General features: G+C 40.6%; 2 protein-coding genes across 2 annotated transcripts; one reads left to right on the top strand and one right to left on the bottom strand.

The window, feature by feature from the left end:
- The first annotated feature begins 133 nt into the window (after positions 1 to 133).
- Positions 134 to 11,249, top strand: LOC307268576 (dynamin-1-like protein). The gene is made up of 18 exons (XM_080051266.1): positions 134 to 292; positions 795 to 936; positions 1,605 to 1,651; positions 1,749 to 1,820; positions 2,786 to 2,872; positions 3,227 to 3,389; positions 3,861 to 3,981; positions 4,279 to 4,410; positions 5,012 to 5,218; positions 5,444 to 5,564; positions 6,160 to 6,315; positions 6,419 to 6,508; positions 6,624 to 6,716; positions 7,288 to 7,341; positions 9,089 to 9,220; positions 9,306 to 9,415; positions 10,145 to 10,304; positions 10,408 to 11,249. The coding sequence occupies exons 1-18, from the start codon at positions 191 to 193 to the stop codon at positions 10,462 to 10,464; spliced, it is 2,046 nt and encodes a 681-aa protein (XP_079907392.1). The 5' UTR covers positions 134 to 190; the 3' UTR covers positions 10,465 to 11,249.
- Positions 11,250 to 11,593: 344 nt separating this feature from the next.
- tnnt2e (troponin T2e, cardiac) lies at positions 11,594 to 23,501 on the bottom strand (the record flags this gene model as incomplete). The annotated part of the gene is made up of 11 exons (XM_080051523.1): positions 11,594 to 11,636; positions 13,562 to 13,599; positions 15,497 to 15,587; positions 15,731 to 15,843; positions 15,984 to 16,097; positions 16,345 to 16,422; positions 16,544 to 16,660; positions 16,912 to 16,975; positions 17,081 to 17,099; positions 23,336 to 23,343; positions 23,461 to 23,501. The coding sequence occupies 11 exons, from the start codon at positions 23,499 to 23,501 to the stop codon at positions 11,594 to 11,596; spliced, it is 726 nt and encodes a 241-aa protein (XP_079907649.1).
- Positions 23,502 to 24,435: the final 934 nt, after the last annotated feature.

The following is a 24,435-nucleotide window of genomic DNA, read 5'->3' as shown; positions in this document are numbered from 1 at the left end:
CGTGTGCTGTAGTTCTTTTCTCCAACTTTGGCTGTGCTCGTTCCTTATTAGAGAACTACGAGTCCCAGCACCGCACAAAACCTACACAGGGGGTGTTATTGCAATGGTGGTGACGGTGGGACATTGAATGACTTTGGCTCCATCACGGAAAAATAGCTGGTTTATTCATTTTTATCAGTAAACCGCGAGCATGGAGGCCCTTATCCCCGTCGTGAACAAGCTGCAGGACGTTTTCAACACAGTTGGGGCAGATGTCATCCAGCTGCCGCAGATAGCAGTGGTGGGGACACAGGTAAAACGCTCTGTGTGTGTTTTGTGATATAGAGGCTGTCATGCTAGCCAGATAACCTTGCTTTTCAATAGGCATGCATTAATTTAACAATTTGAAGACATTCACCAGTGTACATAACAGGCAACGTTTTGCAATATTAAAAAACCGAATGGAATCTAATCTAGAGGGCCTTTGCAGAACCAGGAAACTCTGCTATAAAAGACACACTTCATATTGAGGAATTGAGCCTGGGTTAAAGTCTGCAATGGCAGTGCAATCTATTCTGATCAACCTTCAATCAGTTCTATTTAAAGGTCCTCATCCACACACACGCGCACACACACCAACCTACCCCTGTCGACCAGAACCAGCTTCCCAGCTTGATGCAAAAACAGGTGCAATTAGCTGTGCTGGCTGCAGCCCTGCTACAGCATCGTTCCATATGGAGCTGCCATGATGCCATATGTAGTTTGTGTATACCTCCATTCTCATATTAATATCTATCTCTTCTCTGTGTCTCCAGAGCAGTGGGAAGAGCTCTGTGCTGGAGAGCCTGGTGGGCAGGGACCTGCTGCCCCGTGGGACTGGTGTGGTTACCAGGCGACCACTCATCCTCCAGCTGGTCCATGTAGATGCTGGAGATGCCAGGATGAACGATGAAAGTGGTGAGCACCAGAATCCCTCTTAATGTTAACACTGTTTCAGATCAAGAGCCACACTAATTAGACCACTGGTGTGTGTGTGTGTGTGTGTGTGTGTGTGTGTGTGTGTGTGTGTGTGTGTGTGTGTGTGTGTGTGTGTGTGTGTGTGTGTGTGTGTGTGTGTGTGTGTGTGTGTGTGTGTGTGTGTGTGTGTGTGTGTGTGTGTGTGTGTGTGTGTGTGTGTGTGTGTGTGTGTGTGTGTGTGTGTGTGTGTGAAAATTGCTTTAATCTTGATACAGATGACTGTTGCACATACATCCCCAGAGTCCTTAGATCTATATTTTTATGAACCCACCGGCAGGGACCAGGCCCATCATATATTTTGTGTCCAGTATATAAAATAATGTCATCAGCATTAAGCACAAGAACAGGTTTAGCAGTTGTGTCAATGTCATTGTCTTTTTAATCACAAGCAGATGCCAGGGCGTGGGGAAAAAAAGCACAGTTCTTCACAAAGGTGCATTGTACAGGTGTCTTCACGTTAAATAACCTGGAGTAGTTTTGTCTTCCCCCGTTCCTTCCAAAGCCACACCTGTAAATCTGTAGTCGTCTTTCAAGTTGTGGTAGTCGCCTACTACATGGAGAACGCTCGGCTATAATTTGAACCCATATTGTTTAATTATGTGTCACAGGCAGAGCAGGGGAGGAGTGGGGCAAGTTCCTGCACACAAAAAACATGGTATGAAATTTTATGAGACAACATTCAATGAATACGCTGAGCATTGCCCGTCTTTATATTTAAAAAAAAAAAAATATATATATTTTTATTTTTGCAGATCTACACCGATTTTGACGAAATCAGGCAAGAGATTGAAAATGAAACGTCGCGAATCTCGGGGACCAATAAGGTGAGTCGTGGATGGAATTGTCATTTTGTGTGTTTAAAATAAAATAATTCAGACATATCACATTTACTGGGCCAGGTCAGCGTGGCTTACGTCTTTGCTGTTACGATAGGGGTAGTCAACTACTTAATGAAGCACTTAAAAAATAGATGTTAAACAGAGTCCTGTACATTTCACACCAAAGAATACAAGAAAGAACATAACACTGAAATAAATACATGATACTCAAGGACCTTAGGCACAGTGAAAAGCTGTGTGATGTTCAGATGAGAGCACAGGATACAGAGAAGGATTTGTTTTGATGACCTAATGATGGAACAAGGATGGGATCTAAAGCATTTCAAAGCCACTTACGTGTATATAAATAAACAGAAAAATGTATTCCTTCTTTCTTTTGCCAGTCGGAAAAAACATGTGTACCTTCTGGGCTAACTGTGGGCGAACCCAAAGATTAGTGTTTAAGCGCATTATGTATGCGGGAGAAAATTCAAATGATCCACATGCAATAAGATAAAAGACACACACATTACATCTGTGAAAGTTTAGTGAAGGGTTGACTGTGCATATTAGCCCTGAGGTGCGGAAACTGGATTTCACAGCAGAGTTTACATACTATATAAGTGTGTTTATCAAAAGTGAGACCACAGTCTGAAATCACAGCAACAATTCTTGGTGTGAAGCTTACACGGGCCCAAAGTAGAGTGTAGGGTTGCACCTAGGTAAGCTAAAAGCCCTTCTCTCATTTAACTTGGCATGTATTAGCATTACATTTTAGCGACTGAGCTAAGCATCCAAAAAACAGCACCATGAGAGTTAAGATCATTATCAAAATTGACAGCCAGGAAGAAAAAGCAAAGACTTCAACTCTGGGGAATGTAGCACATTTTCTTATTTTCTTATCATGCTGTGTAAAAACGCTGCCTAGTTGTTAAGCACACACATTTTATTCTTTTCTTGTCCCTCTGCAGGGGATCAGTGATGAACCCATTCATCTGAAGATATTTTCTCCGCATGTTGTCAACCTCACGCTGGTGGATCTGCCAGGAATCACTAAGGTATAACGCATGCTGAACTTCCCTCTTCGTCTACTCCTCGACACAGGGCTTTGATCATTTTTCCTACCCCTGGAGAAATGTGGCATAATCCGCCTTAAAAAACAAAAACAAAGTTTTACCAGATACTCCTGGTGACTGGTGGTAAATTCCCCCTCATCTCACTGACGCTTGTGTTTATTTGATATTATCTGTAGAGCGTGGGGGGGGGAATCTGTAACTCCTTCTCTGTGCTTCTTAAACCTGCCGGCTTTGAGTCCAGCCAATTTGAACGTGTTAATCGAAGAGTAGTTTTCTAATGAATCCAATTGAGACTTGCTGGGTCTTTGCTTGTAATCCGCTATTGATTTCTTCTAGGTGCCCGTGGGTGATCAGCCATTGGACATTGAGGTTCAGATAAGGGATCTCATCTTGAAACACATCGCCAACCCCAACTGCATCATCCTGGCTGTCACTGCGGCAAACACGGACATGGCCACCTCGGAAGCTCTCAAGGTGGCCCGGGAGGTCGACCCCGACGGTACTTTTCACCACAAATTGTGACAGAGCAGTGATTGATATTAAAGCTATAGTGCGTAACTTCTGTCGCCCCCCCCCCCCCCTTGAGTAATGCTGATTGATTGCAACAACACTGTCGGCGCATCTACATCTAAGCCCTCTGTGATCACGCATGGATTGTATACCTTCTGCTGTACGTCCAGGTTTTTTTTCTAAGCAGTAAAATCAACATCTGATAGCTTTGGTGGGCGCTTCTTGCGACTTGTCAGGGGGCGACACCAGTTTGTAAAAGCTACCAGAGAGTGTTTTGTGGAGTTGATAGGCTGAACAGACTTTGTGTCAACTCTTATTTGCAATAGCTTTAATGTAACAGACATGTATTTATAGGAAAAAATTAGGCACTATAGCTTCAAGATGACTAATAGATGGTGTGTGTTGGTAGCCGTTTTTTTGTAATATGCAACTTTTTTTGTGAATGAATGCGACTCACCAGGCAGGAGGACACTGGCCGTTGTGACCAAGCTGGACCTGATGGACGCTGGCACAGATGCCATGGACGTACTGATGGGCAGAGTCATTCCTGTCAAACTGGGCCTCATTGGAGTAGTCAACAGGTCTGCACACTATATGTACTTGGTCGAACATGCTGTGGAATCCATTACTCTTAATGGAGATGAGTGTCTCTGATACATTTTTAATGCTAGTATTAAAAGCAGGGTTATCAATATCTATCTGGGGTTTTTAACACACAATGTTTTTAACATCACATACAGTTATCAAGATATCATACCAATATTCAGCATTACAAGTACAAACGTGTATTCCATGAGAATATAAGATATCAATAAATTTAAGATTGTATTCCGTGTATCCTGGCATGTGTTTCTATTATTGTATTTTAAAACGTTTAGGAGCCAGCTGGACATCAACAATAAAAAATCTGTGGTCGACGCCATTCGAGACGAACATGCTTTCCTGCAGAAGAAATACCCATCGCTCGCCACAAGAAACGGAACCAAATACCTGGCCAGGACCCTTAACAGGTACTGTAAATGGGATTATGAATACTAACAAAAGAAGCTATACATTGTTTGAAAAGAGCAAACCCCTGATGCTTACATGGGTGTATACCACTTTATGAAGCCAGTATCACTGTGACAAAAGATGCTGCAGGGTTTCTGACAAATCCAAAAGAAAATTAAGAAACAATTAAACTCACTTGTTTTGCCATGTCTGGGCTTCTGTAAAAAAAATCACTTAAACCAGTTCAGACTTTTTCGTAGTGAATTTACCTTTTAGATTAGGATCAGGACTTCCATATTGAATAGTAACTACCATTTTCTGTCAATTTCAGACAAAAGAAGGGCAAAAAAAGTGGTGAATTAAATAAATGCGTCTGCAGCCTATTAATGTTTAGAACACTTTCATTGCGGTTGTTTCAAATCCGTCTGTGCACCAGATACCCACCGCCTTCCACAATTTGGCCAGATAGACAGCTTTGGACTGAACATGTCATGTCACCATCAGTATGTCAGATGCCAGAATCAGCCACCATAAAATCTGCCACTGACATTCATTGAGACAATAGACTTCCCTTTTTAAAACCTGGACCCCCCTCTGCCCTTTCCCTCTATATAATGTCAGGTTACTGATGCATCACATCCGGGACTGTCTGCCCGAGCTCAAGACACGGATCAACGTGCTGGCGGCCCAGTACCAGTCCCTGCTCAGTAGCTATGGTGAACCCGTGGAGGACCAAAGCGCCACCTTGCTCCAGCTTATCACCAAGTTCGCCACGGAATACTGCAACACCATAGAGGGCACGGCCAAATACATCGAGACGGCAGAGCTGTGAGTACCTTCCTCCACTCGGCCACACGGGGCCGCTGTTGATTCAGCACAGGGAAAATGAGGAGAGAAAAAAAACAACCGCATTGGTTTCATCATTTAATATGATACAACTTGTGAGTTGGGGCACGCACAGCCTGTGTGAGGGGAAAAGCTGACAGGAGAGCAGGCCACAGGGTTCACAACACCGCTAATATTTCCCCCCCCTCTTCTGCTGTTTTTTTTCAGGTGCGGCGGAGCCAGAATTTGTTACATATTCCATGAAACTTTTGGCAGAACGTTGGAGTCTGTGGATCCTCTGGGAGGACTCAGCACCATAGACATCCTAACAGCCATAAGGAACGCAACAGTGAGTGATGCTGCATGTTCCCATACATGTGATAGCATAATAGGGGAAATAGAATTGGAGAGTGCGAGAAATGGTCTATTAAATTGTTTTGCTTACTGAATGCCCCTGTGAACCCAAGTCCTTTTTAATTATGTGATTTGGGGAGTTAGTTGCATTAAAGCACGCATCTGAAAAGAGTTAGGCATATTTATCAATCCAAATGAAAGATATTGCCATTAAAGTTTGATAAACTTTACAGATATTCGGTTTAGATGAGGCGGGCTATGTTCTGTTTCTTACGATACAACAAGTATTCTGAACCCATTACGGCAGTTCTCTGCCCAAACTAATGTACAAAAACTATTTCTGTTGCCATGGAGACTGTTTGTTATGGCCATGCACACACAGCCCTGTAAACCGGTCAACAGTTTGATTACATTTATGAACATTTATTTTCAATCGTTTTTTTTCTGTACAAAGCTTATTGAGACACCCAACCTTGATATCATATATTGATGTGTTACTATTTACGACCAGTTTTCAAGAGGCTTTAACACAAGTTGCTCTGGGTAATGAATAATTGCAAACCTGCGGCTCCCTCCTCCCCCTGCTCTAGGGCCCACGTCCGTCTCTCTTTGTGCCAGAGGTTTCCTTTGAGCTGCTGGTGAAGAAGCAGGTCAAACGCCTGGAGGAGCCTAGCCTGCGCTGTGTGGAACTGGTCCACGAGGAGATGCAGAGGATCATCCAGCACTGCAGCAACTATAGCACGCAGGTATCGGCTCTGTCTAAAGCTAGGGGGGGAGGGGTGGGGGACCAAACACATTTATCTTTCGCTTGCACGCAGACACTCATATTCCTCATGTTGTGTCGTGCAGGAGCTACAGAGGTTCCCTAAGCTCCATGAGGCCATCGTGGAAGTAGTCACCTCCCTCCTGAGGAAGAGACTGCCCGTCACCAATGACATGGTACCATCGTCCATCAACGTCTAATTGCATTTGTGTTGTCATCACCTGCTGTGTTTTTAATGAGAAGCCAAATAACATTTGACAGCTATCTTTCTCTTCTGCGTCTCCATCACAGGTGCATAACTTGGTTGCAATAGAGTTGGCCTACATCAACACCAAACACCCAGACTTTGCAGATGCCTGTGGGGTCATGAATAACAACATAGAGGTACTGCACTCAAAGCAAAGTACACATTGTTCTGGCAGAACAAGGAGAAGAGGTGCAATCCTGACGTTGCTTATTTATAGGCCTGGGTTTTCTATATTTTATAATCTTCTGAATATAAGAATGTATATTAATAAATGACACTCATTCAGAATGTATGAAAGCAAATAAATAAATGCTGCAATAATCTTAAGACTGAATATCTAATTTAGAAATGTAATTACTAATGGATGTATGTGATATTTGAACGACAGAATTGATAGCAATTAAATATTTTACTTTGAAAACCTTCTGTTTGAATTAATGAAGGTTTATTTTTCTACTTTGTAGATCATTTGTAAGTTTTACGAATACGAAAACCAGATTCAAAAGAAAAGTACACACAAAAGAATTGACTCTGTGACATGGTAAAACATATTTTCAAGTATGAGATTGATCAGTAAAACATTTTTCTTTTTTAATTTCAGTTTTTTTCAGTCCGTTATCTTTCAATCCGTCCTTGGATGTAATGACGCTTTTATGATTTTTGCCAAAACCATCGTTTGTGCCAAAATCTGTTGTGGTGTGTTTGTAGGAGGAGAGGAGAAACAGGATGAGACAGCTGCCCGCTTCAGTGCCCAGGGATAAGGTAAAAGAAAAAAAAACCTTATTTTGAAATGTAATTACAGTTTCTCCTCTGTTCTGACATTTGGTTGCAGTCTGCAGCGTCCTGAATATAAAGGGGAGTTGTGCAGTGTTAATCACTCGTAGCACAACAGTCAGGAAGAGGATCTGTGAACCAAATGCTTCGGATAGTTTCCATCGTGGAATTTTATCCTGCACCTCCTCTCCTCATAGAAGCCTCCTCTCCTCGCCTCAAATGACTTTCCACTGCCAACCTCTTTTCTCCTGTCTTTTCCACATTTCTTCTCAGTGCTTTTTTTCTCTTTCTCTCTCCCTCTCTCCATTCCTGCTCTCATATTCCTGCTAGTCTGTTGGCAGAGGCCCGAATGGCTCGACTGTGGTTTCTGGCGAGCCCTCTGCGTCTGGAGGAGAAATGGACGGTGCCAAGGTGGGCACATAGGCAGCTCGCTGGCTGAGTGCGGGGGGCTGGCTTGAGGCATGGATGGAGGGATTAATGGATGGATGGATGGATGGGCATGGGCTGCCGCTGCTGGCATGCACTCTGATCTTTGTCTGCTGCTGATGCCATGCTCTTGTTCCGCTCCCCCTCTGCCTGTGTGGATTTGCAGTAACAACTGTTGTGTTTTCTGCAGAATCTGTTTCCCCAAAGTTGGTCCACCTGTCTCACAGAAAATGCTTTCCTTTCCTTCTGCTCCCTTTTTCCCCAACCACTTAACATTTTGGTGCCCCTATTTTTTGTACTTAGTTTAAAGGAATTGTGTGATCATTGAAGTTCGACCACTGTGCACCATCCACCCAAGCCTGTTTGGCCCTGTAGGTGCATATTTTTGGAGAATGATTTTGAGGCCATGCTAGTGGCACATGGCTCTGGGGATGACAGTTTTGATTGGTCTGCCTGACACGTCTATGTTCCACATGGAAATGTTTCAACAAATATTGGATTTTGCCGTGGAATTTTTTGTACAAACAGTTTTGGTCAAGGAGGTGAAAACGCTTTTTTCTAGTGCCACCATTAGGTGGATATTTCTGTTTTCTGTTAAATATCTCAACAACATTTAGCTTGGACTGCCATCAAATTTAGTACAAATATTCATGTTTACTACAGGATGATTTGCAATTACTTTGAAATCACTTTACTTTTCATCCACTGCCAACAAATCCCACCAGCCTCAGCTGTACCCTCTCTTTTGTGCCAATTAGCTAAAGTTATCATGCTAAAATGCTAAACTACAGTGGTTAACACATTTATACCCACTTTACATCATCATGTTAGAATTCTCATTTTGACCAGTTACCATGCTGAAAGAGCCATTGTAAATTACAATGTCACACAGCCGCTAGCATAGCTGCAGACTCCTAGTTTTTTTTACTGCTTTGCCTTATGTTTTCTGTCTGAGTGGTGAATTAATAGTTCAGTTGACTTCTTTTCTCTGAGAGTAGTGGAAGTGTCTTCTTTCAACCTCATCTTCAAAGCAAAGACATGTCATCCTGTCGGTGGCGGTCCTATGCGCAGTTTTGAATTTTTAGCTTTGCGTGTCTATAATTTGTCTTTGTGTACATGCCTGTTTGACTTGTGTTTGCACTTTTGCATATGAATCAGTTATTATGCTACATACCCTAACAACCCTTCCCCTGTGAACCTAAATGAAAAGTGGAGGGTGCTGTCCTAATAACTAGTTATGTTTCCCGGGTAGTGTAATAACATTTAGTCTTTCTCCCATCTTTTTCCCCCAATGTTTGTGGCTCCTCAGGCCCCGTCAGCAGGGCCCCAGGGTGAGCAGGACGGCACAGGGAACTGGAGGGGGATGCTGAAGAAAGGAGAAGAAGCCCCCGGCTCCGGACCTGGAAGCCCCCTTCGAGGAGCCGTCAACCTGCTCGATGTGGTAACTAAACATAAGCCTATATGCAGATCACTGTATATTATACAGTAAGAGTTTATTTTCAACATGTTCTCTCCTTTCCTTCAAGCCTGTGCCGGTTGCCAGGAAACTGTCGTCACGTGAGCAACGTGACTGCGAGGTCATCGAGCGCCTCATCAAGTCTTACTTCCTCATCGTTCGCAAGAACATCCAGGACAGGTAAGGCAGCTAGCTCCTCTAACACTAGTATTGTAGTTTAATGTTGAGTCCATACGCCGTCCTGCTGACATAGGTCCTCATTGATGCGCCAAACCTGTGTTAATCCTCTTCTGCAAATAGTCCTCAACTAATAGACAATTTACTCCTGTTTGAGTTTCGTTTGCTAAAAACTATAATGCCCAGCTGTTGGGGGAGATGACTGAAACTTATTAAAAGATGAAAATATATCCTCATGCACCGATGGGCACGTGTCTTAGACGGGATAGGGAAGTCGGAAAAGTCTTTTCATGGGATGTATTTACAATAAGAAAAATATTCATCCAGCCTTATACTTTGAAATGTCTCTTTCTCCTCTTGGAAATGGTTTCACTACCATAACAAATACTAATAACAATTACAGACCAGCTGCTGACAACAATGGCTGAAAAGCAGGAATCTTTGTGAAATACCGTCTGTAAAATAATTGCGCTACCCTGGTTTTAGTGTGATTTGGCTCAATAACATTGTATTTCCCGTCCCGGACACGTTCTTGGAGTGCAGGGCCCTCTAGAGCTCAATATGGATAAATATGTTGCATTTAACCTAAAGCTCAATACTTCGACATCCATGGCCATGTGGGTTACACTCGTACCCCCCCTAATTGCCAACGCAATCACCAGGCCATCTTGCCTCCTTGTTCTCAACCATATGTTCAGTCCGTTTTCCTCTCCCCCCACCCTTCTACCGCAGTGTGCCAAAGGCAGTGATGCACTTCCTGGTCAACCATGTGAAGGACAGCCTCCAGAGTGAGCTCGTGGGCCAGCTGTATAAATCTGGCCTCCTAAACGATCTGCTGACTGAATCAGAGGACATGGCCCAGCGGCGTAAGGAGGCTGCCGACATGCTCCAGGTAACAGACTCCCATCTCGCTCTGTCTAGATTTGCACGATGAGTTCAGGGTCCTACAGTCATTTCATTGTTTTTATTTATTTATTTATTTTCTGTGTCCACAGGCGTTGCAAAAGGCCAGCCAAGTGATCGCTGAGATCAGGGAAACACATATGTGGTGATAGATCAACAAAGGGAACCTGATCTGTAATCTCCATATCATGCCGACACGCCATGCACTCATCATGTCTGAACATGAGGTTTTTGGGTTTGTAAACCATTGTAAATGCACTGCTCTGATCCCTGCTCAAATGTTCAGTAGGCATCACACTGGCTTTCAAGGCACTTTCAGGAAATTGAAGTTGTTTATTTAAAAATGCTCGTTGTTGTTGATTGTACGGTGAAAATGCACTGTTAGCCAAATTTTAAGGTAAGGTTTAAGAAACCGTAGCTGCCACCAGCGGCTCCTGCAGGAACGGAGAGTGCAGCCAATGGCAAAGTACATTTCGCTTTTTTTGACAGACTGTGGTTAACCAGAGTGGAAACGGACATGTGTGTGACGTGGAAATGATGGAAGTTTTGATGCCATTTTGCAATGGTTTTTTGGCTTGAGGTTGTAACAAAAATCTATTATTCATCTCCTCATCTGCTGCCTAAGGAGTAGAAGCCAGTGGGAGTCACTGTCATGTGTCTGAAACCGTATAACCTCCAGAAGTCATAGCAGGGATTGGTTTGCTGTATTAAAATACATAAGTTACTCTTGACTTGCAGCAAACATTAGTACTCTTACACACTCCCTCACTTTTTTTGCACTGTTGTTGACACACTTTACTGTATTCTTACCTTAATTGTAATCTTCACCGAATCTTTATTTATTGATGTGTTATTTAAGTGTGTGAATAATGTCACAAGCAGTATCGCAGCCTGCTGCAGTAGGTCCTTTTTTAAATTATGTTTACATATCGCTGCCTACATGTGAAAGTTATGGTGCACTGTGGTTCTATGTGTATGGTTCCCAAAAGAAAAAATAATAAATAGAGCTATTTTATTGCCAATAGAGTGATTTGGATTCATTTGCGTTTAAGCTGTTAAACTGACGGAGACAGCAGGGATTAGTAGGAAGTAGGAGAAAATATCCACCACATTTCAATTGAATTTTAACCACAAAAACAGGCACTACATGGTTCAATAAAAGTGTTTTATTGTTTATGTCTAAAACCAGCTGTTGCAGTGCTGTTTTATCGTCTACACATACAATAGTACTGCTCATTTTCAGACGCTTTCTTGAAGAACTCCTGCTGATGTCTGCGTCTATCTCACCCGGCCCTTGGCCTTGCCTCCTCTTCCTTTGGCGCTGTGGAAACACAAACAGACATCATTTAACGGCTTACTGTGTGCATGAGCATACATAAACTAATCCACCGTTGCAGTTTTATTTGCGTTCCTAAAAAAAATAGTGTGCTGCGGTTTGGGTATCGCCTGACACAATACGGCAATGTGGTATGGAGGCCCAAAGTGTCCAAAGCTTAAATGAGACACTAGTATGAAGTAAATACTTATTTGAAGTAGTACACATAAAAAAAGTGAAATAATGTAATGGAAATCTGATAGCACATAATGTAATATTTTTTTTTCAAATTAGGCTCATTTACATGAAATTTCATTTTACCCGTCTATTCTTCATGTGTTTGGCTGTACGCTCGTTCAGCTCATTGCAATAGCCAAATGCAGAGCTGACTCTGGTCAGTTTTTCTCTTTGACAGATGTTAACATTGTGATGGAAAGTAGCAATAGGAAATAAAGCAATCGAGGAAGCAGGATAACCTTGAGCCAAGTCTTAAAACATTATTGGAGTAGCTTCAAATTGTATAAGATATTTTGCATTTGACATCGTCTCATTTATTTATAAAAAAAAATTAATGCTTTGGGTCTCCATACAATTTTAACTGCTAAAATGTACAAAAAGATTTCAGCAGGTTTTTGCCATCTTTTAACTGAAAAAGTGTTTTTTAGAATATTCTTCAAAGAAGGATATATCAAAAATATTTAGATCTAGCAAAACATTTTGATATCTTCTTTTTGGGAATATAGGTATTTTTTTCTAAAAACTATTTTTGTTCAACAGAAGAATTCCTCAAATGTCTAAAGATAGCAGGCTGCTGTACCTAAATGAAATACACATTGTAAGATATGTATTTAAATTGGGAACTTGCTGCTACAGAGTCATTTTAAGTTGCTACTTAATGTCCTGATTTTTTAAAGAAATTAAAGAGATTGGGAATAGAAGAGAGTGAACTGGGGGGGGGGGAGTGACAGGGATTGAAGAACACCAAATCATGCTGTTAGTAAAGGGCAAAGCACATGACGTTACAGCTGGCAGTTGATGATTGTGTCCTCTGACCCTTACCTTTTGATATACATCTTTGCCCGTAATGTGCGATACATCCACAGTTTAATCTACCAGGTATTTGACTTGAAAAATAGCGTGCATACACTTACCGGCTGTTTCAATACAGTCATCTCGCTTTCTGCCTTACAACGTTGACGTATCTTTTTTTAATGAGGCTTTTTTGGCTCAAATCAGTTTAAATTTCAAAATGTCTAACTTTTTAACACAATGAAGAACCAGCTTCTCTTCAAAGCTCAACTATAGCTGTGGATCAGGAACACAATGTTTTTCAGTGCCTGGATGAAGTTATAAAAAGGGGTGTTGAGTAATGGATGAATGGATAAAACTCAGTACATCAGTACAAAGGGAATAAAGAATATTAAACATAGTAAGTAACCAGTAAATTGTGGTTAAAAAAAACTGGTGAACTACTGCATGCGTGCCTTAAAATGGCTGACTTTCTACCCATGAGTTGATCTTATTCCATGGCTGTCTGAAACAGGTACACATCAGGATCTATATTGTACTTGTTTGCAGCCATAGGAAGGTAAGATCTGTGCTGCTGCACACAGTTTAGTTTTCTACCTGTGTTAATTTGTGCTCACAATTCACTCTATAAATACGTGTCACATGTTCCTTCTTCACATCAAGTAAGAAGATGTGAGTTTAAAAGGCCTTCGGGCAAAACAGATAGAGATGTAGCTTGTGGAAGATCTTTATAGGCAAATAAAGATCATTTGTCAGAAACATATTATCTGACTGGACATTACCCTGGGCTCTTTAAATAAGGACTAAAACCACCTCAATACTACATTTTCAGGAAGCCACACCTTAAGATTTCCCCCTAGAAAAATCTCAGGGTGTGGTTCCAAGGTGGTAACTATACTTACCCCTGGTGGTCCGCAACGCGAGCCAGGAGCTGACTGATCTGTGGGGGGGACAAACATGGAGGACTGGCTAAGCACAGGAACCAGCAGCAGACACAAGGGGACACCAGCTGGGCCAAAGAGCGGACCGTGTGGCCCTGAAAAGACCTCAGCCGGGAAAGATGTGTTTACCTCCAAAGAATTTCATCTGGAGATATAGGGACCATAGCTACTCACCTGCAGTCTTCCTGTCTGAGCTGATCATTTAACTAATTCCTGAAGGGGAAGGCCTCTAGACTCTGAAGTCTGAAGTCTGAAATCTTTATCGTGATGTGTCAGCTGTGCTAGCACCGTTTTATGTCAGCCTGTCTCTTAAAGCCAGACATGAGGGATGAGTATACTGCTCTGACAGCAAAGTGTAACTTCAGATCAAATTATAGCTGTCAAAAGTTGGAGAGAAAATATGTCAGCAGAAATGATGTTCTCGAGAAACAGATTCCTTTTTCTTTGGATTTCAACAGTGCAAAAGGGTATTTTTAACATTATTTTTCCTAAATATTTTTTGGACTGTTTTGGCCTTTTGATTGTTAAAGGAATCATTATGTATTGCTTTATTAAATAGAAAAATCTATACCACTTACATTAAGACTGGAAACATGGAAACGGTCGCAAGCCTAATCAAACTCTGTCTAAAAGGTCAGGTCCATGGCATTTTATTCAGATTGTAAGTAGGCCTACGAACGTCTAGTTCGAAAAAACTATAAAGTCATTAGCTCCAAGCTGGAATTCTTGGTTCCATGTTGTTTTAGAGAGCGACGAAATTAAAAGAACCAAAGGAAGGAGTAGCCTACAGGAACAAAACTCCTGTTTCCTGTTTCTTTGAATGATAATACTGGCTAGTTGTAGCAGAAGAACCATTGATGTTTTGGACTCATATTTAGACATGTAGATTAAGCACAACCACATAGAAGCTTCTGCAACACACACTACCGGTTTCACCTTCTGTTTTCGACTGTTGCCCAGCTTTGTTCCTGCCTCCACTGTCCAAGACTCACTTTGTGACCCTTCAACACACGGACAGCCAAGCTACACAACAATCCACGAGGCCCACACTTCTCCTCATTAACAGTTACTCACAACTTCTGCTGCTCATTGATTCGGACCTGGAGTACACTGATCTGTAAGTCAAGCCACATTCATTTTCAGGACATCCCTTTACTGAACTGCACAGTAGGCTACATAGGCTGCTGTTTAATAATTTTTATTCCGTGGCTTCTTTCAGGGCTGTAGTCTGTGTACCAACAAATTGCAATGTTTGTCATTTTTCATTTTATCCCATAGCCTAGGCCTACTCTAAAATGTATAATACATAGGCCTAACTTGGGTAAAGTGGCGAATCTACTGTTGCTAATTGGATTTTAAAATGTTATTCCAAAGACATTGTTATTTCAGCAAAGACCTTTAAAGGAATAGTAAGACATTTCAATAAAAATACAGTAATTTTCTTGAGTTAGAAAAGTGTTTGTGGTAAATATGTTGCAGGGGCCAGCCTGGTTAAGCTGGTTAGCTTAGCTTAGTTTAGAATAAAATAAGGAAAAAGTGGTAAAAACAGCTGGCATGGCTTTGTTAACAGGTAACAAAACAACCAAAAGCCAAAAGCTAGGCTAGCTGTTACCGTTTCCAGTCTATGCTAAGCTAAGCTAACCTAACCGGCTCATTAGGCTACCATACAGATATGAAAGTTTTCGATCTACTTGTCTAACTTTCTGAGGGCAAAAAGTGAAAAGGCTAGTGTCAAAGTATTCATTAAAAAAAACATTTCTTAACCTTTGTAACAAGGCTAAGAACTTTAAACTTAAATTTAAAATGTTATTAAAACTTTTAAAACTTTTTTTCTCACATTTTAAGTCATTTCATGGATAAAACTAAAACATGCCCACACCAGGGCAAAGTACTTACATCATATTTCTGTCTCTTCAGTTTCTCGCTGAGGTCAAACTTCTCAGCCTCCAGTGTCATCAGCCACTGCCACAGCTCAGCGGCCTTCTCCCTTTTGAGCAAAAACCACACAGTGTTTCAGAAACAGAAAACAAATAAAACTCTATGATTAAAGGATTGAAAAGTAGATAAGTCACTGTCACAAACAAATCCCCTCTTCTTCCGACCTTAAATGTGGAAACACAAAATCCTTACTTGACTTTGTCCTCACTGAGATGGTCGATGACGAGAGCCTTCCTCCTGTCAGCCAGGATCTTCTTTTTCTTCTCCCTCTCCGTCTGCTTCTTCGCTCCCTTCTTTCCGTCTTGCTGGATGGGAGAATCAGTCGTAAAAAGATGTGTTGAAAAGTATATGCAAGGAATATCAAAGAAGCCATAAAAAAAAACATGGTCCTACTTCAGTTCCAATTCATTCAAGTCAGTGCATTCAATGTGTATCAATGACTGACCCTCTGTTGGACACCGCCATGAAGTTGAGCCATGTTGGTCAGAGTCTTCTTCTTCTTGGCGTCGTCATCGTGCTTCTTACGGTGCTCCTCCATCTCCTTCCTCTCCTTCTCTTCCTGCAGCATATGGATTGTAAAAGATGGGCACAGGACAGAGACACAAACCTCTAGTCCACCAAGTCTAGACCTAGTCACCTATATAGGCCACTGACAGCAACATCTGTAAAAGACTTCACTGCTGTCTAGACTTAAGTAGCATTTACTTTAACTGCAAGAAATGCAGAAAAAGGACACAGGACACATCTTTATGTTTTGTATGTAAGGTCATGTCAAGATGACAAAGATGATATGTCGTTTGACTCACAGCAACACGGGCCTGCCTCAACTTCTCCTGCTCAGCACGGACCCTCTGCTGTTCAGCCCTCTCAGCACGACGCTTGTCCTGCACACGCACACACACACACACACACACACACACATACACACACACACACACCAAGTTATTGTTTGTTGTGTGGTGTATCACTCCGGCGATCTGGCACACACTTTCCTGGAAGACTTACGATCCTGGTAACGAGAGCGATGAGCTCCTGCTCGTCCTTCTTCCTCTGGATGAAGTGGGCCTCGATCAGGGACTGCAGCTCAGTCAGGTCCTTCTCCAGACGCTTTCTATGGATGTCCTGCAAGGAAAGGGCATACAGGTCATATGAAGACCTTCAGTGGACTGCATTTCATGTGCGAAAAAAAACAACCTAATCTAGTCCTTTACAAAGTCTGAACTACTGCCACAGACATTTGGTCCAACACAAACATTATTGCAAAAATGGACACACACATATACAGCATACAGACTAAATAACAAACACATCCACTAACTATAAGTTCACAATTGCGTTTGCAAAATTGATTAAAAATGGAATTAGTCACTTACATCAAAGTCGACTTTTTCTCCCGAGTCTGGTAGCTTTGGCACTGCTATGGGTGGAACAAATGCCCTGAAATAACATTTCTGGGTTAAATTAAGAACCACTTTAAATGACTTCGTTAAAAACTATTTGATCCACGTGGAGGGATTTAAATTCACATGGCAAAAGACTTACTTGGCTTTGGGTTTGTCATCTGTTAACACAAAAAAAGGGATTCATCTCAGTTAATATAAAAGTGATTAATCATTTTTAATCTTTGATATACATTTTTGTCTTTAGTTTATATATTTAGTTTCACATCAAAACTAAAATATTAGTCAAAACAAAACAATATAATCATTGTGTGTAAATCACAATGAATATGACTCAAATCACAATGAGAATGACTCAGTTCTGTAGGCCCAGAATGGACACACACACACACTCTCTCTCTCTCTCTCTCTCTCTCTCTCTCTCTCTCTCTCTCTCTCTCTCTCTCTCTCTCTCTCTCTCTCTCTCTCTCTCTCTCTCTCTCTCTCTCTCTCTCTCTCTCTCTCTGACAAATGCAGTGTGTAAGTGGATAAGAACTGGAACAATACATCTCCCTGGATAATACCACTGAATCAATATTCTGACAGTAGTCTATTATGACTAATGTCTGCTTGTAGAAATGTAATTCATGCCATTCAATGCTCTTATTTTGAATAATATGAGCAACTTTTGTGACTGAATGTGACCCAGCATAATGAAATACCACTCAATATGAATGTGGGTTGTTCATAGTGTCACCAAAACAACATGCGCTTTATTTTGGTGGGCAGCCAAGGTCTATGTCTATGAGCAGACATTCATGTTAAACTACAGTCATGATCACAAAATGTCTCATTATCCCAAGGCATAATTATTAAGTTACTGCACCTTCTTCTTCGGCAGGTGGGGCCTCTGTGGCAAAAAGGACAAAAGGTTGCGTTAGTGCATCGGTGAGTAAAATACACTACAATTGGATTTACTTTGTTATTTGCGAATACGCTTTTCTTTCAGGCTACATATCTTCTTTGTATATTTCAATTAGGAAAAAAAACTACCTGTGCCTGTCAGAGAAGGTATATCAAGTCTAAACAGTTTCTGCATGCCTTTTCATAATGGCTTGGTGTAAGTACACTTGGGGTTTCAAGCCGTGCAAGCTTGCTTTCATAAAGCGGAGACACTTCCTTTATAATATAGTGGTATCAGAGTAAACATTAAGGCATGAGGGGAAACAAATACAATAGAAAATATTTACAATTACACCACAAATGAATTCTTCCACAACAGGGAATGAATAAATAAAATAAAACAAAAACGTATTGAGGCCGTATGGGTTGTGAAATAGTGTCACAGTGTTTTATGTATGTGACTCTCATTGATATGCAGTTTGTTTATATGTGAATTGTTGTTATTTCCCTTAGGGGCTAATAAAGTATAATGAATTGAAGACTGACAGGTAATATGGCTATCCCCCACAAATAACTCAGCACTAAATGACTGTAAAACCCTGCAACTAGTTATATAGCGCGAGTAATATAGTGTTATTTATTATAGTGTATGGAACAGAGGGAGACTCTGCCTTACCTTCAGGCTCTTTGTGAAGGAACATGTCAACAGGCAGATGATCAGCAACAGCGGTGCAAAAAATGGAGAAAAAAAAAGTTTTAGTTTCATACGAATACAATATTTGTTTAAGCTGGATCATCACTCTCTATGATACATAATATATCAGAATAGAATAGAACAGCAGAATTCTCATTAGGTGGTGTGTGTTACAATGAAAATAATATTAGATGTGAAACATTTTTAGAAACTTTTCTTTGCAACTATAATATAGGAGAGGCACAGTGTAAATGATGGATGCGATCTTTAAATATTACATAACACATTTGGTAAGAAATGAGATGCTTAAACTTGTGTCGTGTCAATATTCTGTCAGTGAGCAGATGAAAAGAAGCGCTACAAACGTGAAGGGAAATCAGCAGCACTGGGTTTTACTTGCATGCAAACGGTTTTTCTGTCTGATATGTCACATTATTCACATTGCTGATTTCTCCTTTTGAAATTAGTTCCTCATAACTCAGCAGCTGAATATAGCAGTGATTATTAGCAGTGAACATAACACATATATAATATTGATACAGGGTGATGCATAATGCTGAATAAATGTGAGGTTTATTATATGGTCTGGTGGAGTGAAATACTTGTTTTTTTTTTAAACTGTATCCGTGTGTGTTATTGATATAAAATGGTTATGTATGTAATATTCATGGGCCACAAGTAATTTTGCAAGCAGCAATGCACATAAAACCTATAATACCAGGTTTTTGCTCTATGAATATTAAAATGTTCTATAAAAACCCAATGGAATTCTAATGAGATGTATGAAAATATTCAAAAAGGAGAGTTACCTTCTACAGCAGGTGTCTCTTCTTCTATAGAACAAGGACATAACAAGAATGAATGAAGAAGCCAAATACTGTTTGGCAAACAGACACAAACACACGCACGCACGCACGCGCACACACACACGCACGCACACACACACACACACACACACACACACACACACACACACACACACACACACACACACACACACACACACACACACACACACACACACACACACACACACACAAACACACAGACTGCAAAGCAATAACGTGAAAAAAGCAAACAATAATGTAAAGCATTATTTGCTAACAAAAGTGAGTCACATGAACTTTCCTCCATCAATGTCTTCATATGTGAGTGAATGAAATGAGGTTTAGTGGATCAATGGGACTTGAGGATGGGATTTGGTCAAACTTTGAGAAATTGGAATATTGTGTCTTGGGATGCAATTATACCAATTCTGGTGTCTGACATGCTGAGAAAAACTAAACTGTGTGAATGATCTAGAATCACACACAGAGCCGGGGCTGTTTGTCACGCGTCAGAAAGGAAAACAGTACAACAGGAAAGATGTCACCACCATTACTGTTTACTTTGTGTCATTTAAATAATGTGTATTCAAGAGGAAAGTTACCTTCTTCTGCAGCTGCTTCTTCTTTAAAGCAAAAACAAAATAAAAATTAATGAAGCCAAATACGGTCATTGTCAGCCAATAGCGAGACAAAAGAAAACAACACACAATGCATTGCAATAGTGTAGGAAGCACACAAAAATGGAAAGCATTATTTGCTGACATAAAGCGAGTCACATGAATTTTCCTCTGTCAATGTCTTCATATGTGAGTGAATGAAATGAGATGTAGTGGATGAATGGGACTAGATGAAGGGATGTGGTCAAACTATGAGAATTAGAATAGTGTCTTGTTATTTCAGTATTGTGTATTCAAGAGGAAAGTTACCTTCGACTGCAGCTGCTTCTTCTTCAAAGCAAAAACAAAATAAAAATTAATGAAGCCAAATACTGTTATTGTCAGCCAATAGCGAGACAAAAGAAAACAACACACAATGCATTGCAATAGTGTAGGAAGCACACAAAAATGGAAAGCATTATTTGCTGACATAAAGCGAGTCACATGAATTTTCCTCTATCAATGTCTTCATATGTGAGTGAATGAAATGAGGTGTAGTGGATGAATGGGACTAGATGAAGGGATGTGGTCAAACTAGAATAGTGTCTTGTTATTTCAGTATTGTGTATTCAAGAGGAAAGTTACCTTCGACTGCAGCTGCTTCTTCTTCAAAGCAAAAACAGAATAAAAATTAATGAAGCCAAATACTGTTATTGTCGGCCAATAACATGGCAAAAGAAACACAAACACACGTGCGCAAGCACGCACGGACGCACACACACAAACAAACAGCACATGCGCGCCGCTCGCTCACACACACACACGCACATACCCACACACACACACACACACACACACACACACACACACACACACACACACACACACACACACACACACACACATAAACACAAATATACACACACAAATACACACAATACAGTTATGAGTAAGAGGTGTGTAAGAAGCACACAAAAATGGAAAGGCATTATTCACTGACGAAAACAAATCACATGAACTTTCCTCCATCATAGTCTTCATGTGAGAGTGAATAAAATGAGGTTTAGTGGATCAATGTGACTTGAGGATGGGATATGGTTGAGCTCTGAGCAATTAGAATATTGTATATTGGGTTGCACTACAGGTAATACCAATTTTGGTGTCTGACATGCTGAGATGAATTTTAGGTGGGAATGATGTGAGATCACACATGGAGTCGTTTGTCACACGTCAGGGAGGTAAACAGTACCACTGGAAAGATGAAACCACCATTACTGTTTACTTTGTGTTATTTAAATGATGAAGCAATTACACCAATTCTGGTGTCTGACATGCTGAGGAAAACTAAAAAGTGTCAATGATCTATAATCACACACAGAGCCTGGGCCTGGGCTGTTTGTCACGCGTCAGAGAGGTAAACAGTATGATGAAAGATGTCACCACCATTACTGTTTACTTTGTGTTATTTAAATAATGTGTATTCAAGAGGAAAGTTACCTTCTTCTTCAGCTGCTTCTTCTTCTTTATAGCAAGAACATAATAAAAATTAATGAAGCCAAATACCCGTTATTGTCAGCCAATAGCATGAAAAAACTACACACAAGCACAAACACACACACACACACACACACACTGCACTGCATTATTGTGTACGAATCACACAATAATGGAAAGGCATTATTCACTGACAAAAACAAGTCACACTGTGTGAGTGAATAAAATGAGGTTTAGTGGATCAATGGGACTTGAGGATGGGATTTGGAAAGCTCTGAGCAATTGGAATATTGTCTATAGGGATGCACTGAAACCAATTCTGGCTTTCTGCCATCCTGAGCAAAGCTTCAGAAGTGTGAATGATATTTTGTGCAAATTTTGCTCTTTTGGTTTAAGAATATAAACCCTAATGGGAATTCGTTCAATCTTCAGACCTCCAGCAGTTATTTCAAATGAAACCATTTGGGAAGTTTAAAGGGTAAACATCTATTTTATGGAGCTGCAAGCAACTCAAAGACACAAGCTCTATTTTTATAGCTTTTTTTTTTAAAGCAGAAGAAAGCTTAGTTAGTTAGATTAGAAGATTGATACCACTTTGAAGAGTGTACAGTAAACATGAAGGTACAGCCAGCAGCTGATTAGCTTAGTGTTGTGCAATAACAGGAAACAAGGGGATACAGATTGGCGAACTTAAGTGTCACTTTTAAACTTCGCCTTTTGTACATTAACCAAACAAGATATATCGTTAAATTAAGGAGGCGTTGTATTTTGCCAGCTAGCTAGCTGTTTAACTCTTTTCTTTTTACTTACACTAACTTTACTTTCCAGTATTGACATTCTTATGTGCTAAGCTAAGCTAACCATCAGTTGGCTTTACATTTTCTGTACAGACACGAGGATTATGTCAATCTTCTCTTCTTGTCATGAAAAGAAAGCAAATAAGCATGTATCAAAGTCGACCTGCTCCTTTAATGCTTTGTTAGTAGGCCTATAGCTGTTACATGGAGTGCTGTAAAAGTTATAGATGTTCCTCTGAAAACTTGTGAAAAAAGGTATTAAAATGGAAATTGTCAACAAACTTAAGAACAGGTCTTAAGACCGGAGGAAGCTCCATTATACGACGGTGTACAGTATTAGTACCACTGTAAAACATCTTAATCCAACCTTTCAAAACAAGTGTTACTCACTATTTTTTCAAGTTCTTCCTAGTAAATTGACGACTTTTTTCTCAGATAATTTCGAATATTTATAGAGAAAAAATAAATGATGCTATATTTATAACATTTGACAGGCTATATTATACAGTTATCAAATCACACACACATAATGTTGGTGTGACTGTTTCAACCACTGTTCTTACTTGATGAGTCAAGGTCTTTATCAACCAGCTTCGATCTAATTAATGATTAGTAATTACTAATCATACATAATAACATAAATGTAGATATATATTAAATGTGCTTCGAGGAACTTTTAAATATTTCTGAAACACTCTCATTTTTCCTCTGATGATCATAAATGACATGCAACGAGCAAATGAGACCATCAGTTGTAAAAACATTACCACTTTTGTCCAATGCAATAATTAACAGTAACTAAAAGTTCCTCGGAGCACCTTTAAAATGTTATATGTTGTAATGTATTTAACATGGGGTTGGCTGATTTAAGAGGCAAGACAAACAGATAACACACTCCAGCACACACTGTTGGCCTTAATCACTGACAGCAAACATTGTAACAGCAGACGGCAACACAACGCTACACACACACACACACACACACACACACACACATGAAGCCTTTACCTTCTTGCAGGGTTTCTTCAACTGAGAAGACATAATCAGGTCAGCTTCGTCAAGCCACGCAAGCTGGAAAGTGACAATGCTCTCAAATTGCTTACTTACCTTCCTCCCTGGAAAGAAAAGAAGAAGAAAAGAAGTCAGCAATCAGTTGAGATCAGCTCAGTTCCCTTGTTGATTTAAGTGAAAGCACTAGAAACAGCAGTTAAAAAGGAATCCAAGACACTCACTGTGTCTCCTCCACCTCGACTTCAACTTCTTCCGCAGACATCTTGGGGTCCAATTACCTGCTTCCAGGAGGAAAGAAGACAACACATCAAAACATCAAGAGTCACCACTTCAACTCGCCTCGCAGAAGGCAGCTGACACATACACACACACACACACACACTCAAACAAACAAACAAACAAACAAACAAACACACACACACACATACACACACGCGCATGCATGCATGCACACGCACGCACCCACGCACACACACACACACACACACACACACACACACACACACACACACACACACACACACACACACACACACACACACACACACACACACACAACCAGACTATCAGTTCTCTTGGGCTCAGCTTAATTAGGGTTGGTTATTTGTATTGTTATTTATATTGGCTTGTTATTTCCCTCTTTGTCTAAAAAACACTCTAATGTTTTCTGCAAGCCCTTGAGATTTCTTTCCCGCAGACAGATGGTTTGTATCTCTTTTCTTTTCTTCTCCTTTCAACACTCCATTTGTGCAAAACCACTAAAACTAAAACATTCGAAAAGAAAAACAAGCAAACAACAATGACATGCTGTGAGATTGAAGCGATTGTAGAAGTTGAAATGATTCTACTCTGGGCACTGCAAGCATGAGGCCCAAGGCTTTAAACAGCTCCAAGCTTAATCCTCAGCCATTTCCTCTTGGCACTGATCAAGGCTGCAGCAGGCTGCCTGAACAGCTCCTAAACTGAATGAGTCCTTCAGGGACAGACTGGCGCATCTGAAGCTACACGCCTATCATAATGGCTCAGATATGAATACAGTTGGAAAACAATTGACCAGGTGCTCAATTGGCCTTGAAGCAGAACACTGCGAGAAGTGTCTAATGTAACAAGTGTGATTTAGTCTGATATTCATGCATACAATTTAGTATATTGGTTGAAAAAGAAAAAAGAAATAGAAAACATGATTCCAATGCAGT

Source organism: Ammodytes marinus, assembly GCF_949987685.1.
Source record: "Ammodytes marinus genome assembly, chromosome: 22".
Lineage (NCBI taxonomy): Eukaryota > Metazoa > Chordata > Actinopteri > Uranoscopiformes > Ammodytidae > Ammodytes > Ammodytes marinus.
Note: the sequence above shows the minus strand (reverse complement) of the source record. Positions and strands in the feature narration are given on the sequence as shown.

What these genes read in the sequence shown, in the direction of transcription:
- LOC307268576 (XM_080051266.1), top strand. Translation starts at nt 191, where the DNA reads ATGGAGGCCCTTATCCCCGTCGTGAACAAGCTGCAGGACGTTTTCAAC. An exon ending in CAGGATGAACGATGAAAGTG is followed by an intron (nt 937 to 1,604) that starts GTGAGCACCAGA and finishes TATGTGTCACAG; the next exon opens with GCAGAGCAGGGGAGGAGTGG. An exon ending in GAATCTCGGGGACCAATAAG is followed by an intron (nt 1,821 to 2,785) that starts GTGAGTCGTGGA and finishes GTCCCTCTGCAG; the next exon opens with GGGATCAGTGATGAACCCAT.